Raw genomic sequence first — 22,099 nt, 5'->3', positions numbered from 1 at the left:
GCACCAGGAAGAATCCTATGTTCTTCTACAAGTGAAGGAGAGTGCTACAGAGTACAGTAAGCTTTGAGGAAAATCCTCCTCAAAAAGTCACTGACCACTTCCGGAAGTGAACTGTATCTTCAAAGAGGGTGTCTGCCCATTAGAATAATATCTTGACTTTGCAAGGAGAGGTTGGTTAAATAAAAACTACAGATGTTCTGAACCTGAAGTTATTTTGGATTAGCACTCCCCCCACCAAGACCTCATTTAATTTTAATTACCTCTTCAAAGACTCTATTTCCAAAAATAGTCAAATCCTGCCCTTTGATGATGGCTAATCATCAAAGAAAGGCAAACCAAAACCACAATGAGATCATCTCACACCTGTCAAAATGGCTATCATCAAAAAGTCTACAAATAACAAATGTTGATGGAAGCAACCTAAGTGCCCATGAGCAGATGAAAGGATAAAGAAGTGGTATATGTATACACAATGGAATATTAGCCATAAGAAAAGAATGAAATTCTCCACTTCATGGGGTGCTAGGTTCCTCCATGTAGTATAAAGTGATGGTGAGCGGCTGTTGAAACCAAGTGGGGTATGTGAAATCTCCTGTGGCTGGTACCAGGGGAAGTGGACACAGGGTAGGGGTTGGTGTGAACCCTTTTGGCATCGTTGGAAGTAACCATTCTGGCTGGGTAAGCCAACATTTAGATAAAATGCTTACACAGTCTCAGAGAGGAAGTCAAACCATCTCTTCTTTTTGAGGAGTTTGACTTGGTGGTCTGCAAGTGGAAAAGTGTGGGATGAATCAACTTGCTGTTAAAATCTAGCAATGGCCTTGATGGACCAGGGGGTCCTTATTTCAGAACTTTATTTTGTGTAGTGAAGAAGTCCTGGCTGGGCAGAATTGGCCCAGAAATTCCATCTCAGACCTTGAACACTTTTCCTAAGCATTCCTAGGACTGCTTGGACTGAGGGCGATGCCTCTGGCCTAGGAAGCCTGGTAAGTATGCATGAGATCATGCATGGACAGCCCCCTCCCTTCCAAGGTGGTTCACTCAGGTGCCCAGAGTTGCTGTTTCCATGCTTGCTCTGTGACCTTGGTCCAGAACTTGAACTCTGAGGATCAGTTTCTTCATAACATGGAGACAAATTTCTAATAGGTTGTGGTGTTTATCAAGGATTCCAGGGGATACTGGGAGGTAGTACATCATAGTGGTTGAGTATGGAAGACCTGGGTTCCAATCCCAGCTTTGCTCTTTATAATTTGCTCTCTGGACAAATTTCTTTTAAGTTTTGTGTTTCTCTTTCCTCTTTTATAAAATGGGTGTTACACTATAGGGCCCATCTTACAGGGTGGTTGTGTGAAAATTAAATGAGGTAAGGCCCCTGGAGAACTTGGCCACAGTGCCTGTGACATGTAAATGCAAAGACACAGTTACTTTATCAAGGCAGGTACTGAGCTGACCATTTGAATTTAGAGGCTGGAGGGGAATGACAGGCCACTGGTGCTTGGGAGTTTCGTCCCATAGTTATACTTTACCATGGAGCCAGCAGGTGGCGACATTGCCATATCTTGGCACTGCTGGCCTCCGTCTGCAGCAAGAAAAAGGTTAGGGATTGAGTTCCCTGGTGTGGCTGTACTCAGTTGCTACACTTGTCCTGTGTCCCTTCCAAGATATGGGTTTTGAGAAACAGCTTGAGCCAGTTTGACTGGACGGGCTCTCCTGCAGATAACTCCAGTGCCAGAGAACACATCCTGGCCTTTCTGATGAGCTGTAACGGCTCTTGTTCTCACACTCAGTACTAAATATTCCTCACTGAGGGCTGAGTTAGCAGCTACCCAGTGCATGGTCATCATGCAGCCAGAGTGGTTTGGGCTGAAGCTTGGGGCTGCTGAGGGTGGGCTCCAGGGCACTGAACTTCAGCAAGACCCCAACTGGCATTTCTTATTCACTGCTGTGAGGCTGGGCTGGCTTGCCTAAACAGAAGGTGGTTTCAAAACCAAGTCTGGTTTGTTTTGTATGTACGAGTCTGAGTCCAGTGTTAGATCCAGAATGCGAGATGGCATGGCCCAGGGGAACGGCCAGAAACAGCCAAGTCAGAGTGGTAGTATTTTTAAAAAAAAAGGAAGCAAAAAAACACCAGACGTTTCCATGAGTAGTAGAGTCCCCAGAGGGTAGGCTGAGAGTAATTTCAAAGTCAGCAGCTCAGTTCGGCGGTCTGAGGTGATGACATGGGCTGGACAGTTCATTGCACCCCCTACCCCATCCCAACTATGATCTGTGGTGCTTTGGCCTTACATGAAATGATAAAATAAAGACACCAGCTAGAGGATGGGTTAGGATTTCATAAAATAGTGCGATTTAAAAAATTTCTACTGAACTGAAATGAATTTAAACCCACTGACTTAAGTGAACACTTCTGTTGATTTGAAAACTGCAGTCCTGTATTGATTAGTCTTTACCTACAATGTTAAGTTGTAACAAAGAAAAATGTTGACTTGCTGTAGAATATGTAACCTGCTGTGGTTTCAACAATGTACCACAAGGTGGCAGCAACTTCAAAAACTGGTTTAGCCACCTGAGGAAGTCGTGAGATGCTTTCCAAGTACTAAATCATGTAACCTGCAGTTCTTTGTAAAAATCTTACTCAATCGCCCTTTTTCTTATTTCGTTGATTTATTTTTCTAGGAAATAGGGCCAGAGAGGTAACTATTTTCCCACATACTAGTATAAATCAACTGTGTAACCTGATCTCAAAATTATTTAATTCAGATGTTCAGTTAATTTTTAACTTTGGAGTTTTGTTCTCAAGGAGCTACTTCCGCTGAGTAGAAATTTTACTCAAGTGACAATAGATTTAAAGCTGTTCATTGAAAAAAAAAATGCTCAGGTGACTTTTTATTAGGTTTCTATTTCATCTCTGTAGCCTGTTGCTGACAATTTAAATAGTATTTTTCCTTTAGGAAGTATCAACCCAGGGAAACCTTCCTAATGATTTCAGTTATTTCATTTTTAGTTAACAGTTTAGTTAATATATTTAGTTATCTTTGTAATTGTTTTTGTTCAAGTGTCTTAATCATCAAATTAGATTAACTCTATAGGGTAATATCAGGGTTTTTAGACTCAGATTACTTCCTGAAGACGAGGACAATTAAGTTAATGTCTGAAAAATGCAATAAGACACTTGAAAATAATTTGGAACTACAGACCTTTGAATTACTTACTTACACTTACATGTATATGAATGACAGTTGGATTTCATAAATATAGAGGTTAACTTTTCATGCTATTCCAGATTCCTCTATCTGTGATCCCTTACAGCTCTGATTTTAGTGGCACAGGAAAGAAAATCTCTCGTTTCTTTATCAAGTGCGGTAATGAGGAGAAATCCTTACCAAATGGAAATGCTGAATATTTTCTATCCTAGTTGTTTTTTGAACATTTATTCCATCACGTATTTAGTAGAGATAATAAAATTGGTTAGAAAGTACTTTCTCCAACCATATTTACCTATTTTTAGGTTTGGCTTTATGATTTAAACTAGTTGAAGTACGTTTCCATGCTAATTTGTTATTTAGATAGTCAGCAAAAATGTGATTTAGTCCGAAAAGGTGACTCATGCTTTGGTTATTTCTGGAATATAGAAGGCTTTCGAATGTTTGCTGAATAAATGATTGCTTTTCAGGAATGTTCAGATTTTTAAAATAACTAGGGCTTACCAGGAATGGAGAAGAGCATATGAGTATGGATAAACGAATTTGCTTAAAATAGTGATTTTGTTTCTACTGCAAACTGATCAAATGTGATATCTTTTTATTGTCTCCTTCAGATTGGAATAATTGGTGGGACAGGCCTGGATGATCCAGAAATCTTAGAAGGAAGAACCGAAAAATATGTGGACACTCCATTTGGCAAGGTTAATATCCAGTTAGTGGAGACATACTAGCTTTTTTCTTTCTCCTTGCTGGCTTGATTTTTAAGTTAAAAAATTTTTAAAAATTGCTTTTGTCTTGGCAGCACAGGGCTGCCTGCCCCAGGCTGAGATAGGCCACGAGTTTCTGTTACTGGGCTCTGCCATCTGAGACAGTATCCCTGAGATTGCCTTGGACTTGACGACTGAGAACATGGCTTTTAAATGTGTACAAATAATTTCTTAATTATATCCCTAGAAGCCAGATGCCCATTTCAAACACAGGAACTGTACTCTCCAGATCACTGCATTCAAATCAGCTTCTAATTTGGGGCCTATCGGTCATACCACAGTCTGTAACAAATGGGAGGAGATATCTAATGGCCTTTTCTTAGTAAGCCCTGGCCCAAAGGGGGATTTGGGGGGAATGAGAACACAACTGCATAACTGAATTGGAAATAAAACACTCCTCCTTTTCTATTAAAAGGAGGCTGTTTAGTTCTCCCAGCTAGGGTGAGGGTGTCTGCCTTCTCCTAACTCCATAGGGCTACTTCCAAATGCTGTTTCCTCTGATCCTCCTACGAAGATCCCTGTATTTGGCAATCCCAACCAAACCCTCCTTTTCAGCCAAGTCCTTAGATTTGATCCGGTATCCTCCAAGTCCTGCTGTCAGCTTGTTCACTTCTTAGCCTCATGTTTTCTTAACCTCCTAGGTTCTCAGACTTTCTCCTCCATTACCTGAGGTCATCTTGTGGCCATCTTAGACCTGGTTAACACAGCAAACGGTTCCAGTGCTGAGTTCTTAAATTCCCTGATAGGGGCCTCCTATTCCTTTTGCATTTCACTCTCACACCTGTTCTTGAACCTGCCAAATAGCCTTGACACATCTGTGTATGATCAGTGTGGCATCAGAGTCCCCAGGGGTGCTTGCTACAAATAGATCTTACTAAATGGTACCTACCCACGCACGCTTCTAAGTCTTACGAATCTCTGTACTGGTAGAGAGGGCTCAGTAAATATTGAGTGACTAAGTTGATCCATCAAATCGAGACTCTTTCACTTCTTTGAAATATACCCTCGGACCCCAAGTTTCTATGACTCCTACTACAGATGAACAATTGAAATGGCAGCTTTTTGATTGTTTCTATATGTGTTTTTAAATCACTGACTTGTAACCATTTTTCACTGTGTGCAGCCTTCTGATGCCTTAATTTTGGGGAAGATAAAGAATGTTGATTGCGTCCTTCTTGCAAGGTAACGTATTTCAAGCTTTTGAATGTTACTACTAAAGAACATTTTAAATTTAACTTAAATTATGAAAAGAGTCATGATGCAGGTATGAGTTTTTAATGTGTCGGTGGAGCCATAGCATCTGAGTCATCTTTATCGCTTACAGTTTCAGGGTAGGTTTTACTGACTTTGGAGATTAAAGATCCTGCCTATCCCCCCTTAAGTTGGGAAAAGGTTTAGAACAATCCAATGAGTGATGCAATGATTTGACTAAACTTGAAGCTCTGCTTTCAGTTCTAGCTGCAAGAGGAAATGTTTTCTTTTGTTCTTTTCTGTCTTTTATCTTCTAGTTAACAAGATCGAGAAAAACTGCTTCATTCATGACCCCTTGTGTAGTAATAGTTCTAGATTTGTGGGGAGTGGGTTTCAGGTCACTGAAGTGGGTTCTCGGTGGTGTCTACACCCTTATTGCCTTATTGACAAGGCTCGTGCTGTTCCCTAAAGAGAAGAGCAAGTCATTTTATCACACAGTTAGAAATTAGTCAGACTGCATGTATTAGCTTTCTATTGCTGCATAACAAATGACCACAAATTTAGCAGCCTGAAATAGCATACATCATCCCACAGTTTCCAGCTAACCCGAGTGTGGGCACAGCTCATCTGGGTCCTCTTCGGGGTCACACAAGTAAATATTGTGTCACATGGGTATATTTAAGTGCTTGTTCTTATCTGGAGCTCCAGGTCCTCGTTCAAGCTCATGTAGGAGTTGGCAGAACTCAGTTCCTCAGGGTTGAAGGACGGAGGCCGTCCGCTCCTAGAGGCTGTCCATGTTCCCTGCTTTGTGGCCCTCCCCGTGGGCAGTTCACAAGACAGCAGCTTACTGCTGCAAGGCCAGCAGGAGGGCCACGTAGTGCATGCTGGCAGGCTGGGGCCTGATCATGGGAGTAAATCCCAGCACCTTCCGCTGTGTTCTGTTGGTTGAAAGCATCTCAGGTCCGCCCACAGTCGAGAAGGAAGGAATTATTCAGAGCATGAAAATGAAGACCACCCTAGGGTCTGTCTGCCACACTGCATTTTTGAAACGGAAGTGGCTTTGCTGAGTCCAGTAAAACTAAATTTTAGTTCTAGATGGTCGCATAGGGTTGATTTCAGGCAACCTTCTTTGTTGGTCTGTGGTCATTGCTGGAGAAACGCTTAATTTTTTCCAGACTGTAAGAGAAAATGGTTCGTGTTGTAGCCCCATGGTGAAGGTTTTATACTCTTGCCAGCTGAAATGAAGTGTGTCAGACTGTGAACCACTTTATGCAGTGGTTCTTAACTCCTTTTGATATGTGAATTTCTTTTGAAAATCTAATCAGAGATTTGGAGACCAGCCTTAGAAAAAATGCATGTACAGTAGTCCCCTCTTATCCACGGTTTCAGTTACCCATAGTCAACTGTGGTCCAAAAGTATTAAATGGAAAAGTCTAGAAATAAACAATTCATAAGTTTTAAATCTTGTGCCATCCCACCCCCTCTGCTCGGGTCAGGAATCATTCCTTTGTCCAGCGTATCCACACTGTGTACACCACCCACCTGTTAGTATAGGAAAAAAACATAGCATATATAGAGGTCAGTACTATACGCAGTTTCAAGCAGCCACAGGGGGGTCTTGTAACGCATTTCCTGTGGATAAGCGGGGACTACCATACTTTCTGGGCATTCATGGACTTCCACCTTCTGAGAGGTCGTTTATGACCTTGGGGTAAAAACCCTCATATGCTAATGCTTGTCTGCAATTATGTACAAATTATTTCCGTATTCTTAATTCTGTTGTTGGTGAAGAAGAGACATTAAAGTTTATTTCAAAATATCAATATGGGAGCCTGTGCTCCGCAATGGGAGAGGCCACGACAGTGAGAGGCCTGCGTACCGCAAAAAAAAAAAAAAAAAAAAAAAAAAAAAAAAAAACAATATGGAATGATACAAGGGATATTGGATAGCAACCCTGTGGTGCAGGGTTTTTTATTATCCATTTTACAGATCAAAAAAAAAAAATGGGGGGCTGAGAAAGCTGAGTGATTTTGATGAGGTCACACAGCTAGTAAGTGGCAGACCTAGGATTTGAACCCAGGCAGTTTTACTTCAAAGCCCAAACTTTTAATCATTATTGTACAAAGTGAGATTTTTGTGTGTTGTTACTTCCTTGAAAGCCTGTTTCTATATTATCACATGTGAAGACGACTGGTCTCTTGACACTTAGCCTTCCTGTGGCAGAACATTACCTGTGATGTTCGTACTTTTTCAAGCAGCTCAGGATAATTTTAACTCTCTGTGAAATACTGCTTATAAATATACCCTCTAACGTGTGAATTTTTAAAAGTAATTTTAAAAATCAAGTTCCCGTTACTGGCTGTTTCCTGGCACACTGGGTGTGTGGGTGTGGGTGTGTGTGTGGGTGTGTGAGAGAGATAGGGGGAAAGAGTGTGTGTGTAAGTACTCAGTTTTTCATCCAACAGATTGAACTACTCATATGGCAAGTCCAGTTCTAGGCACCAGCAGGGAAGACAGATAAGGGCCTCACCGTCTCAGGGCTGATGCTAGTGGGAAGGATGGACACTGAGAAGGAAATATATAGTTTGAGTGGCCAATAGGTGCCAGAAAGAAAAATAAGGTCAAGGGGTAGTGATGTGATGGAGATGCAGTGGTCGTGGAAAGCACTCCTCTGGGGAGGTGATGTGGGAGCTAAGCAGCGAGGCCAGTGAGGCTGAGCCCCGGTGGGAAGGGATAAAGGTAAGGACTGACGTTGCTGTTTGTAGGCTGGGCCCAGATGATACGAGCACCATGGCAGAGTGTTTGGATTTTGTTTGAAGCGTGACACGAAATCATTAGTGGTTGTGTTAAGTGTGCTGGGGCTGCCATAACAAGGTGCCACAGACTGAGTGGCAACAGAAATTTGTTTCCTCACAGTTCTGGAGGGTAGAGGTCAGAGATCAAGGGGTCAGCAGGGTTGGTTCCTTCTGAGGTTGGGAGGGAAGGATCTGTTCCGGGCCCCTCTCTTTGGCTTGTACCTGACTGTCTTCTCCCTGTATCTTCACATGTTCTTCTCTGTGTATGTCTGTGTCTTTTTATAAGGACGCCATTCGTGTTGGATTAGGACCCACTCTAATGACTTCATTTTAACTTAATTACCTCATTAAAGACCCTGTCTCCAGATATGGTCACATTCTGATGTACTGGGGGTTCGGATTTCAGCCTACGAATTTGGAGGGGACATAATTCAGCCCATAACAGTAATGATGAGTGAGGTGATCCATTCTTGGACCATACCTGCTGATGTCATCATAAACAACTGGGAAATCTAATATTTTAAATGTTTCATTAATTTCTTTGGGTGATCAGGCAGAAAAGAATAGAGAGATGAGACTGGAAACTTGAGTTTCTATTTTGGGTGTTTCTTCCTTGGCACCTCTTGTTTTCTGTGTCATGGCTTATGAGATACCAGATGCCTCGGATTCTGGGGTGTTGGTGCCCCACAGGATAGACATGGCATATTTTCCTGGAGAGTGAATTCTAAGTAAGCTATTACCTACTCTTGATAGGAAAGTAAACTATGAAATGTAAATTGAGTCTGCACTTTATTTATTTTTATTTTCGGCTGTGTTGGGTCTCTGTTGCTGCGTGTGGGCTTTCTCTAGTTGCGGCAAGCAGGGGCTACTCTTCGTTGTGGTGCACAGGCTTCTCATTGCGGTGGCTTCTCTTGTTGCAGAGCACGGGGTCTAGGCGCGTGGGCTTCAGTAGTTGTGGCACGTGGGCTCGGTAGTTTTGGCTCTTGGGCTGTAGAGTGCAGGGTCAGTAGTTGTGGCGCATGGGCTTAGTTGCTCCGCGGCATGTGGGGTCTTCCCGGACCAGGGCTCGAACCCATGTCTCCTGCACTGGTAGGCAGATTCTTAATCACTGCACCACCAGGGAAGTCCCGAGTCTGCACTTTAAAACCACATAGTTTATACTTGAAGTAGGCTGGTTATTGCCTGGCCTGTTCTCACTCTTCCTCTGCCAAGGAAAGCATTTTGGTGGGAAGGGCTGGAAGGCACTGCTGTAAATGAGTTTTCTTTTCCAAGAGTATTAAAAATGCCCTGCTCGGGCTTCCCTGGTGGCGCAGTGGTTGAGAGTCCACCTGCCGATGCAGGGGACACGGGTTCGTGCCCCGGGTCCGGGAGGATCCCACATGCCACGGAGTGGCTGGGCCCGTGAGCCATGGCCGCTGAGCCTGCGCATCCGGAGCCTGTGCTCCGCAACGGGAGAGGCCACAGCAGTGAGAGGCCCGCGTACTGCCAAAAAAAAAAAAAAAAAAAAAAAAAAAATGCCCTGCTCACTCCTCTACCATATTTAATATATTTACTCTCTTTCCTTAGGCATGGGAGGCAGCATACCATCATGCCTTCGAAAGTCAACTATCAGGCGAACATCTGGGCTCTGAAGGAGGAGGGCTGTACACATGTCATAGTGACCACAGCTTGCGGTTCCTTGAAGGAAGAGATTCAGCCTGGCGATATCGTCATTATTGATCAGTTCATTGACAGGTGAGCAGTCGTCTAAAATGCTCAGGCTCCTCCTGTACAATCGTTCTCAGCTCAAGTGGACAATGTGTGGGGACTTGTGGGAAAGGGGACACAGGCCCACAGATAGAAAATAGAAGAATCATCATGAACTCTCAAGTTCCTAATTCCCAGCTTCAACATTTATCAATTTGTAACTTTAAAAGAACTTTTTAAAAAACAAATTAGTTAATATTTCCTTAGTATTAGATGTCTAGGCAGTGTTCTCTTTTTCCCTATTGTCTCACAGACTTTTTTTTTGTAGTTGGTTTGTTGAAATGAGGGTCCAGAGAAGGCTTTTTTTCTTTTTTGTCCTATAGTCTCCCCACATGCTGGATTTTACTGATTGCATCCTTAAGCCTCATTTAGTGTCTTCCCCTGTCCCCTGTGTTTACCGTAAACCAGTGCTTAACTCCGGAGGCCTGATTGGAACCAAGTTTGAATTCTTGGTGAGAATCTTTCTGCATCATATCAGGAGGCACGTAATGTCTGGTTGTCTTTTTGTGATGTTAAGATCAATAGTTGGTTCCTGAGCTAGGGATTTTCTGTTACTTAATTGCACAAGGAATCTACAATGTTCCTGTACCAAAATATTGAACAATAATGGACTGCCAAGATCCTGGGCTTTCTCTGCATTTAGAAGTAGTTGAAGAAGGGCTCCCCTGGTGGCGCAGTGGTTGAGAGTCCGCCTGCCGATGCAGGGGACATGGGTTCGTGCCCCGGTCTGGGAAGATCCCACATGCCGCGGAGCAGCTAGGCCCGTGAGCCATAGCTGCTGAGCCTGCGTGTCCGGAGCCTGTGCTCCGCAACGGGAGAGGCCACAACAGTGAGAGGCCCGCGTACCGCAAAGAAAAAAAAAAAAAAGAAGTAGTTGAAGAAGTCATAAGAAAAGGGGTGGGGCTTCCCTGGTGGCGCAGTGGTTGAGAGTCCGCCTGCCGATGCAGGGGACACGGGTTCGTGCCCCGGTCCGGGAAGATCCCACATGCTGCGGAGCAGCTGGGCCCGTGAGCCATGGCCGCTGAGCCTGCGCATCCGGAGCCTGTGCTCCGCAACGGGAGAGGCCCCAACAGTGAGAGGCCCGCGTACCGCAAAAAAAAAAAAAAAAAAAAAGAAAAGGGGTGGTCTCCTAGGGATCCCATCCTCCTGCTGCCCCCACCTCCCATTCCTGGGGGAAGTAACCACTTCCCAGAATGCTCTGGATGGAGACAGGTAACTGCAGTCTGCTACTTGAGCCAGAGCGGTGGGGAGAAGAACCACAGAGAGTAAGCCACTTGGTAGCTCCTATCAGCGTCCCCCATCCATTCACCCCGACCATCACCTCAGTCCATCCTACTCTTCCAGTCTGTTAACTCTGGGCTCGCTGTACCCAACGCCTCTCCTACCTTGACTGTTATGGAAGGAAGGTTTATTCAGTCCTGTTCTGTGTGTCTTCTGCTTTTCAGGTATTTAAATATTCCCTAGTCCATCAGAAGCATTGAATGTTACCTGATGAAATGAAGCTATTAGCTTGAACCAAATGAAATTGCCGGTTCTGTAAGCTAGAAATGGTTGAATATCAGTAATTTCATGTGGTTCAACCTAATAAATAATGAGGATAGACTAAAATCATTACATGCCCCTCCCCTTTCATTTTTCCTATCATTTTTCTGCACCTGACACTGTATGTTTTTCATCTTCCCCTCTAGAATGTAAACCGTGTGAGGGCATGGACCCCATATGTCCTGTTTGCCACTTTATCCCCAACACCCACAATACTACCTGGCCTGTGGTTGCTCAGTCAGTATTTTTTGAGTGACTGAATGAACATGATTGTTCAAAGGGAGAGGGAGGCGGCTGGAGTTTGTGTTTAGGGGACATCCTGATCAAAATCTCTATGGCCGTCAAAGACATGTGTTTGGGGGTAATGACCTAAGAAAATGGGTGCAATGTGGTTTTTTTAATAATGCAGTGCACAAAACTCTAGAATGATGTGGATTTATAAAGTATGGTAGATGGTACTGGAAGGAAAAGTTTGGCTTGGATACTAAGCCTGGGATTAATTTGTTACTTACGTGGTGTAACTGTACACTGTTGCATTTCCCAGATCTTTGTCTCACATGTAGTAAATGTAAATGTTTCACATACTGGCTCTCAAGAAAGCAGGTGGGGCACAAAGAGAATAGAAAGAGAACAGGCGTTGCCATCAGATCTGGTTTCTTTCTGCCTTGGCTCTTATTAGCTGTGTGACCTTAAAATCTTCCGGTGTCTGTTTTCTTCTATGTGCCATGTCTATAACCTGCCTCCTTAGTCTTGCCTTGGGAGTTCTGAGTCCCTAGCGAGCGCCTTTTATGAATCTAGCCTGTGGTACCTGCCCAATAAATGCCTTTACTGTGAGTCTGGGCTGGAGTATGTCTGCTAGTTAACGTCACTTGGTAAAAACAGAAAAAAAGGTCTGTTAAAAGGAGGATCCCCTAAGTAAGTAACATTTAGAATGAAATCTCAAATTTTGTGTCAATTATATATTGCAACAATAACATTTTTGATATATTAAGTTACATAAGGTACTAAAACTCATTTTACCTGTTTCTCTTATACCGTTTTGATGTGGGTGCTAGAACATTTTAAATGACATATGTGCCTTGCATTATTTTGCTATTGGAGAGCATCTTCTAAGTGTTACTGCTGCTGTTTGAGCTATGTGGTTTCTGTTACCCAGGCTTGAGAATGTCTTACAGGAGAGGAGGATCAGAACTTTTTGTCTTGTGAGAAATGCCCTACATGTGTTGTACTGACAGCACTTTTTTATTTTAACAGAGTAAATCCTGGTGTGTTAAGGCAGGCGTCTGAACCTCCACTTAGTCCTATCATTAGGCATGAATGGTGAGCTGCAGGCTCTGCTGTTTACAGCCTCAGTGCCCATAGCTGTAACCACAGCCCCAGAATATTTGATAGGACTGCAGCATCCTGCAGAGGTGCACAGAGGATTAGAGCTGTGGGGGCAGGAGCACTGAACTCTAGAAGGGTCATCTTGGCTCTGTTTGGCCTCAGGCAGATCACTTTACCTATGTGGGCCATCGTCCTCTCTTCAAAATTACAGGTTGAATTCTATCACTTAAGCTCCTTTTCCTTGCACTGTCCATGGGTTCTTCTCCAGGGATTGATCTGGAAACACATTTTTGCTTACTACTGCTATAACTTTGCCAGCACATCATCTTAGAAAAAATATCCTCATCCTAAAGTGTCTTCCAAGACTAGAGGGACTGTTTTAATCTCCCTGACATACATTTGTGATAAAGAATCAAAATGGAATAGTATGGCTATTCTTTTTTAATAGATGGCAGAACTAGAGCATCTTGCTTTCTTTGCCCTCAGTGCTCAGCATAGGGGGAAAAAACACCAACCTGGCTTGTCAACCATGCCGTGCATAACTTAGAAGTCATTAAGATTTAAGAGTGACAGGTAGCTTTGATTTTTATGGTTTTTAAAATCATTAGATGCCTATAAGCTAAAAATGAAAAATACCCTTGAAGGTGTCTGACAGGCTGAAAGCTCTTTTAGGAAAATAAGATCATTCTCTTCTGAAAATCATTGGGTTTGCTCATGCTACATTCCAACCTGTGAAAACTTGAAAGCCTCGGCATGAGAAAAGGGGAATCCTGGGTGTGGCTGACCTGGAGAAATCAGGACAGCAGACAGGTGGGGAGAGGAGTTGGTTCCAGTATTTTTGGGTGTGTGTAGTCAGTCCTTTCATCTGTTTCTCAAACATGCAAGGAAATAACCTTTGCTAATATTTAAAGTGAAAGTAATCTTTCATTTGTGATTAGGGCTGCTGTAGAAAGGAAAATGTATGTGGATCTAGAACTTAAATGCTGAAAGAATGTGTTCTCTGGTCATTTTCGCATGTGTGTTGCACAGTGACAGGTTTCCTGACTCTTCCCTTATCCTGGACCCCATGTGCAATATTCTTCACAAACCAAAAATTTTAAATAGTAATTTATACCAAGAATTTGTAAGAGGCTCGCCCACAGTAAGTGTCCTCAGTGCCTGCTTTGGGCCTCCTGATATACTGGGGGATTTTTGGTTGTTGTTGTTTTGTGGTTTTTTTGCAGTACGCGGGCTTCTCACTGTTGTGGCCTCTCCCGTTGCGGAGCACAGGCTTCAGATGCACAGGCTCAGCGGCCATGGCTCACGGGCCCAGCCGCTCCGTGGCATGTGGGATCTTCCTGGCCCGGGGCACGAACCTGTGTCCCCTGCATCAGCAGGTGGACTCTCAACCACTGCGCCACCAGGGAAGCCCACTGGGTTTGATTTCTTCTACTTGGTGGAGGTCCCCACCATCAGAGCCATAAGTCATTTGGCAATTCATGATAAAACATGGTTAAGAATGGGGCTTGTTCTGCTTCTTGACCATTATTAAACAGTCCATGTGAACTGGGGAGAGAATGTGTCTGTCTGACCTTTCATCTGTTTTAGGATAGTGAGGCTATTTCTACTTTAAAACGATCTTATAAGGGAGACACTCCCAAGATTCATAATTTGGGGTAGTTCTCCTGTGGTACAAACCTCTGCCCGTGTAGGGTACATCTGGCTCTCACAGTGTCTCTGGTGGGGAAGCAAGACTGTCTGAGTGACGGAGAGAAAAGACCTCATAGGGAATCCAAGTTGATTCCCTCCCCATAATCTGGCTTTGCACATGAAACAGAGACAGAAATCTGAAAGCTTAGCTACTCTCAGGGTTCCACTAAGGCTTTTCAGATTGTTTCTCTACTGTGCTTTATACCTGCTTGCATCCTTGTGTCTTCTGATCTCCTGTATCTATTTGCCACTGTCCAGGAAGCAGCTGGGACAGCCAGCGGCTTTACTTGCTCAGTGGTTCTGCTGTTACCTCCCTTCCTGCTGGTGGAAGCACCTCCCTCCTTTGAGCCCAGCAGGATCAGTGGTAGGTGTTTTATGAAGCTGGATCCTCCCTGCCTGTGGTTTGGTGAGGGCTCCGTATAAGACTAACCAAATTCTGAGACAAGACTTAGAAATTTAGAGGCATAACTATGCATTTACTTGGCTTTTGTTTTGTTTTGTTTTTGCTTTTCAGCCTTGCAGGTAAAGACATAACCATCCCTCGCATCCCACCCCACTTTTAAGGCCTGACTTGGATGATACATTATAAAGTGGAGTATAGAAGTGATTTCTAATGAGATTTTTGCTATTATAGAGCAAGCAACACTGTTTCCCCTAGATGCTTTTTTCAAAGCATGAGGCATTTTGTTGTCTCTTCCTGTTTTCCTTCTGTTGCACATACCCTCCATTGTCGACCCAGTTGTTGTTAGATACTCCTAGAAATTCATTTGTCTGTGGGGGGTGGGGACTGATTATATGGCCTCTCTTCCACCCTAGACTAGTAACTTTCCGTGCCATGGAAGGTACACATGGGCAGGAGATTCTAGCAACTTCCACATATGACCTTTCTCCTTTCACCATCAATCCTGAGTATCATCATTGGAGGGAATTCAACTCACCTTATTTGTTTGTTTATTTATTTTTAAAGAATTAGTTTTATTTATATATTTATTTTTGGTTGCGTTGGGTCTTCGTTGCTGTGCACAGGCTTTCTCTAGTTGTGTTGAGCAGGGGCTACTCTCTGTTGCGGCGCGTGGGCTTCTCATTGAGGTGGCTTCTCTTGTTGTGGAGCACAGGCTCTAGGCGCGCAGGCTTCAGTAATTGTGGTGCATGGGCTTAGCTGCTCTGCAGAGTGTGGGATCTTCCCAGACCAGGGATTGAACTGGTGTCCCCTGCATTGGCAGGCAGATTCTTAACCACTGTGCCAACAGGGAAGTCCCTCACCATATTTATGAAAGGAACAATTAGATATGCAGAGTGTTTGGAAAGATGCCCACATTATATTAAGTTAAAAAAAGGGCTTCCCTGGTGGCACAGTGGTTGAGAGTCCGCCTGCCGATTCAGGGGACACGGGTTCGTGGCCTGGTCCAGGAAGATCCCACATGCCACGGAGCGGCTGGGCCCGTGAGCCATGGCCACTGAACCTGCGTGTCCGGAGTCTGGGCTCCGCAACGGGAGAGGCCACAACAGTGAGAGGCCCACATACCGCGAAAAAAAAAAAAAAAGATGCATACTAGTAGGGTCCCTTAAACTGCTTCTGTCACTACCAGAAATATCTCAAGGTGAAGCTGGGTAACATCTGTAAGGATGAGAATAAGATTCTTTCTTTTTAATAGCGGCCTCTATCAGGAATGTTTAAGGTGTTTGGGGGTTTTTTGTTTTTTGTTTTTTTAACAGTGAGAAAAATATGGCCAAAAAATTAAGATTAAAAAAAGGCAGGATGTAATTCCTAATGCCAAGTATTTTCTGCAAAATGCTGTTAACACAGTGGCCTGAGGCCCCTGGTTAGGTTCAACTAAAAGAATGTGGTGGAAGAAGCCCCAGCTTGGAAGTGAGGACATCCAAAATTGTATCCTGGCTCTGCCCCCAAATTCCTGTGTCACTTAGTGTCCTCATCTGCTAAATGAGGGTGTTGGATTGATTCCTAAGAGTTCTGATGCCCACCCTCTTAAGAGAATTATTTTCTCGCTAGAATCGGGAGAGGTTGGGGGTTGGGATGAGCGTTGGCTGGTGATGCACACTTACTCATCAGGAAAGTCCCGCTGTAACCACAGGGGTAAGGGATGATGTCAGTTTATTTCCCTCTCCCAAAGACATAGCCCTGCCTTGGGCTTCCCCCAGGGTTTTACAGTACAAAGTTCTTAGCCATCCTTGGAAGGTAGGCCTAGAGGTTGAGGTGTGTAATGATGTCAGTTTCTCAGTCTTTCAGCCTCTTGGGCACGGGGTTTGTTCTTACCAATAGAAATGGAGGTTTATGATAAAGAATTATACAGGAAGCCTTTGCTTAGCTCTTTCTCCCATTCCTGTCAGCAGCTACTTTGAACCCTTTCTGTTCTCTCACAGCTTCCTGCCCATATCCTTCGCTCTTGGTTGAGAACATTGCCTCTTTACAAGAAAACAGATGGTATTAGGCACAATCTCGCCATCTTCCTTCACCCTCCCTTTCACCAGTTACTTGCCTCCCTGTTCTTCTTTGTCATCTTGCTGCTGTCCTTGAAGTGGGAGCAACTGTTCCCTGTGTGAGGTTAACTCTGTTCTACAAACTACCTTCTCACCTTATATCCTTACTGTTATTTAAAAAATGCTATAAGCTCCCAATGTTTGAGTTCCTACCAAGTACCACAAATCAATTAACCCTATTTACCACATACATGGGTCGTTTCCTCAGTTTAAATTGAGGGAACTTAAGCTCAGAAATATTGGTCATTTGCTAATAAGTGGGACCTGTGGGGTTTGAATTAGGTTCATCTGCAAACCCTATGACCTCAACCACTCCTGACACATGGACTTCCAGCTCTGGCCTCCACCTTGAGATCCATACTGGCTCCTAGATACAGGACAAGGTCCCAAAGACACCTCACACTTTGTAATTCACAGTTCATTAATTTTCCCCCTTGGTTGTCTTCTAACCCCACACCTTCCCCTGTCTCGAGCTCCCTCTTCTCCACTTGGTAAGTTGCTAAGTTGGTAATACCATCGCACTGCCATCTACCGGGTGATCGCTGCTGTGGATCTGTCACCCCTACATCCAGTCGGTCTCTAAGTCGTGCCCATGTGTGTCTTGAATCCACCCTGTCATCTGTCACCACTACCCTCATCTGGGTTAGTTCTTAACATTTTTACTTCTCCCAGCTTGACTCCCCTCAAAGCTGGTTGCCATACTACTCCCAGAAAATATAACAGGAAGGAAGACACAGTCACAGGAGTGCTGGAAACCAAGCTCAAACAACTGCTACCCTCTGGGAGGGCTTGCCCCGGAATCTGTTACTGAGTGTCAGCTCGTATGCAGACTTCTGAATAAGAAGGGCTGTCCCTGGGTAGAAGACCTCAGCTATTCAGCTCTTCCTGTAATTTGATGTAATTTTTTCCTAGTTCCTTTTGTCATTGATGGTAATGATCTTTGATGTGTACTTAAAACTATCTTGTCCCCTTTGTGGTGGTTTCTTCACTGCTTTTGTACTTTGCATCCCTGCTCATTTCCCTTTCCCCAGTGAAGTATTAATGTTTATTATCTGGTCATCTCTGGTCTTTTGAACATGAAGTCAAGTTATTTCTGGATAATTATGAAGGGAAAGAAAAATATTAAGTTCTTCCCACCTGTGAGATGCTGTCAGGCCCTGGATAATTAATGCACATACCTATTACTGGTAGAGATGGTTAGAATCGTAATAGAAGGCAATCTGACACATTACTAAAGTTTTCAATATGCATGCCTTTCCAACCAGCCTTCCCCTTTTGCAGCTTGCAGTGCTAAGAGTAAATGCACCAAACGATGCATTCTTCACTTAGGGGCACTCATGAGATAGACTGTTTGGGTAGACTTTAAGTGATATGGGTAGAATCATTTCCCCGAAACCAAGCTGTGTACGAGCAGCCCTTGGCCCCGCTTTGCCAGTAAATTAACCGCCTCGTGTTCCTGTGTGCTGAGGCTCGTGGAGGTGCTGTGCTCCAGAACCACCTTGGAAGTGTGCGGGTGTGTTTGCTTCTGCTGTGGGAAAAGTATTTTCCCTCATCTTGTTTGCAACTCAGCATTTCCTCAAAGGAAAACTATTAACAAATGGCTGTCTTTGTGCCAATTCAAGGATCTTGATCCAGAAAGAACCTACTGGTCAGTCTTTCTCTGGGCTTTGTTCCCCCACTGTGTCTGAAAGTGCCCGGTATTCTCTCCCTGATGGCCTTGAACTCATTTCTCTTGCCAGTACACAACATCATTTTGTCTTCTTCACTCTTCCATATGCAGTTTGTTGTTTGTTTTGCTAACTTTTCTCATCACATATCCCCGTTTTGGGGGTACCCTTGACTTGAGACCCGAGTACGTCTGCTCTGAAGTTGGCAGACGAGAAGTACAGAAGCAGATTTTCTACCAGCAGTAGTTACTCGGGCTGAGCACTTGCTTCATGTGTTCTTATTCAGTCTTCACACAGTATTTACCCTTCATACTTCCCCATTTAAAATATGAGAAGACTGATAAGGTGAACACAGGTCAGAGTGACTCTCTCCTGGAGGCACACAGCCAGCCAGGGAGCAGTAAAGCCAGTCAGTTGGGCAGTCCCTGAAGTCTACTTCCAGTGGATATATATCCCAGGCTGATGGTGGAGAGGGGGGTGAAATTAGCAGTCCCTTTGCCTCGCTAGGAGGCTTCACCAATTGAAGCAAGAGTTAGGGGCAGAGTTGCATTGCGTTAACTGTGTTAAACCATATGAGCACATGTATTAGCTTCCTATTGCTGCTGTAACAAGTTACCACAAACTTAGTGGCTTAAACAACACAAATTTATTATCTAGTTCTGCAGGTTAGGAGTCTAACATGGGTCTCAGTAGGCTAAAATCAAGGGCTGCATTCCTTTCTGGAGGCTCGGGAGAATCCCTTTCCTTGCTCTTTGCCACCTTCATTCCTTGGCTCCTGGCCCCCTTCCATCTTCAAAGCCAGCAATGGCGGATCAAGTCCTTTTCATCACTAGTACTGACTCTTCTGCCTTCTTCCACATGTCAGGACTCCTGTGATGATACTGGGCCTACCTGGTTAATCCAGGATAATCTTTCTAAGTCCAGCTGGTTAGCAGTCTTAATTCCACCTGCAACCTCTGTTGCCCTCTGCCATGTAAGGTAACATATTCATATGTTCTGGGCATTAGGGTGTGGATATTCAGGGGTGTAGGGGGGCATTATTTTGTTTGCTGCCACATGCCACTTTCATAGCTTGGTAGGACAGAGCCGCCACCCCTAAACTCTCATCCTTGGTCTAGGTTGCTTCTGGAAGGTGTGTGATCCTTCCTGTTCTTCTCACCCACAGCCTGAAACACAGCTTCCCAATGGATCCAGCCAGTCTGACGTTGTCTAAGGCTAATTTTTTTCCTGTGGCCCAGGAAGAGATTCCAGTTCTATCTCTTGATGGGAGGAAGAAGAGATCTCATTAAGGGCCCCCTTTATCAGGGAAAGGTGCTCACCTAGGCACGGCTGCACACCTAGTTTCTGCCCTCAAGAAAAATCTGCAAGTGTCTTCCATTGATGAGCTCCTCCATGTGCTTGCTTCTGCTGCGCCTGTGTCCATCGGTAATGTGACCTGGGTGAATACTGTAGGCCGGATGCTGCATCCGTTCCCTCATTGATCCTCAGGGCAATAGTAGTAGCACTTTGCAACAATTACTGTTTATCCCCAAACGTACATTTGACATATAAATGGAGGAGTTATTGCATCACCCTATTGGGATGTAGCTACCGGAGGTTTTTTGCGGCCCTGTTTTAAACAAGGGTGTAAGTGGATGTTGCTAATACCTTATGAAGAAAGAACTCAGGGAGGTTAAGTAATTTGCTCAAGGCCACACGAAAAATCAGTAACAGGATTGAAATCCAGGTACAAAACTACATTTTCTATATTTTCTCCATATCCATCAGAAAACTCCACTTGAGAGTGAACTACTGTTTTGTTTATAGAAGAGCTCTTTTGACTGGAAATAGGGAGTGAACAGGCAGGAACCCCCTTTAACACAGGCTCAATGAGGTAACAGTCCCCACCGTGTGGGACGTCCTTTGCTTCTTGCTACATTACAGAAGCTCTCACTTCTCCTTAAAAACTCTCAGGGGGAGGACAGGAGATCTTAAAATCACATATATTTTCATTTCAGGATTTCACTTGGGTGGTGTCCTTCAGTCACTTCACTTGTGATTGCAAACCCCATTGCTCTTGGTCTGAATTTCATTCAGCATAATCATGCCTCATTATTTTATGTGAAATAGGAGTACTTATAGTGATTTAAAATTAGATCATTACTTTTCCTTGAATATGTCACTGTTTGAGTTATGCAGAACACCACAAGTAGGTGGGCAGTCTGTGTGAAGAGATGTTTCTTATTGGCACTTTCCCTCCTGGGATCTTAACAGCATAACCCTGAACCTATTAGTAATACTGGTATTGAAGTCCCTATTTCTTCCTCGGGGCTACCCCTCCTGCAAGGTTGGGTGCTCTGAGGCCCCATTCTCAGCTACAGCTTCTCCTTGGTGCTGACTCCCAATTCAGTCTCTAGCCCAGACCTCAGTTCTGAGCTGCCGTGGGATATCTAGGCATCAGGGCTCACTTAATCCTTATAACACTCTTATAAATGGGTGGATGAACACTACATTTTGTAATTGGGAAATGAAGAATCGAGAAGATATGGTGGTTTGCTATAAGCCTTAGAGGTGGGAGTTAGGGAGCTTTGTTTAAAGAGAAAAACGTAAAATGTTCCAGTTGAGAGGGAATTAAAACTGTAGGCAGTTAGTATCACATGTATATAGCATAACATAAGGAATAACTAATACATATTATGTCTTAAGGTAAATGTTCAAAACAGAGAGAGGAGTAATTAGGCAAAGAAGGGATGGAGATAGAGAGGGACAGAGATAGATAAGATGGGGGTGTTAACTGCATAGATGTCTATTGGGGTATAGCCACTGAAGGGTTTTGTGGCCCTGTTTTCACACTTAATCATGGTTGTAAGTAGGATTTTTGCTAATACTTGACTCACTGAAGGCTGAAACCAAGCCAAAGCTGGAATATGTGGAACCATTTTATTAGTCAGTTTTACAAAAAGAGAAAAGCCTCTGTTTATATAGGCTGGAAGAGTCATTTGACCTGTTCTTCGGTGCCATCTGAAATTGCTTTGGGGTTAACTTAGCCTTTCCCTTAAGACCCGTGTATGATAAGGGGTTGAGAGGAGCACAGACTGGGTTTTCATTCCTCCCAATCTCTGAGGCCTAATCTCTGAGCAAGGTGGCTTTGGTGCCAGCTAGTGTCACTGTTTAATATGTGATGGGGAGGAAGTAACAGGTTAACTTTGATAGGTGGACATGCCAGCTGTGTAAACTGAACCAGAATATTTCTCCATGCCGTTGCCTACCCTCCCACCCCCGGAAGCAGAAATGAAGTGATTTGCCTTCAGCTGTTGGTTTTCCCTTGCCGTGTCCCTCCCCTGCTCTCCCCTCTCTAGGGAAATGAGGACTTTCTTTTCTATATTACTCATGAGTTCAAGTTTAGAACAATATAATGGATATAGGAAGTGCTTTATTCTGAAAACTTTGAGAGAGAAGTTGCTGGGTGACTTGCCACTGGCTTAATTTTACCCTCTCTCCTACAGGTTCAAAAATGTTTTATCAGAAAGTTAACTTTAGAACTTTCATGAGACTTTAGAACTAATTCTGGCGGGTAGACGCATAAGCTTAAGTAAGGGAGCAAAGAGACAAATGATTCTGAAATGTGGAGCTGGATGAATGGCTGCTTTCTTCAGTGGGTCAAAGGCATGAAAAAATAAGGTTGAGGGCAGAGG

General features: G+C 43.9%; 1 protein-coding gene across 3 annotated transcripts in view; it reads left to right on the top strand.

The window, feature by feature from the left end:
* The window catches only part of MTAP (methylthioadenosine phosphorylase), a 39,262-nt gene that overhangs the window by 4,335 nt on the left and 12,828 nt on the right, over positions 1-22,099 (top strand). For all 3 annotated transcript variants that reach the window (XM_019934905.3, XM_019934903.3, XM_019934902.3), the window contains exons 2-4: positions 3,818-3,904; positions 5,094-5,152; positions 9,523-9,690. In XM_019934905.3, coding sequence (XP_019790464.1) covers positions 3,818-3,904; positions 5,094-5,152; positions 9,523-9,690 — 314 coding nt within the window. The remainder of the gene's footprint in view (positions 1-3,817; positions 3,905-5,093; positions 5,153-9,522; positions 9,691-22,099) is intronic.

Source organism: Tursiops truncatus, chromosome 6 (assembly GCF_011762595.2).
Source record: "Tursiops truncatus isolate mTurTru1 chromosome 6, mTurTru1.mat.Y, whole genome shotgun sequence".
Taxonomy (NCBI): domain Eukaryota; kingdom Metazoa; phylum Chordata; class Mammalia; order Artiodactyla; family Delphinidae; genus Tursiops; species Tursiops truncatus.
This window is presented reverse-complemented; position numbering and strand designations above follow the sequence as displayed.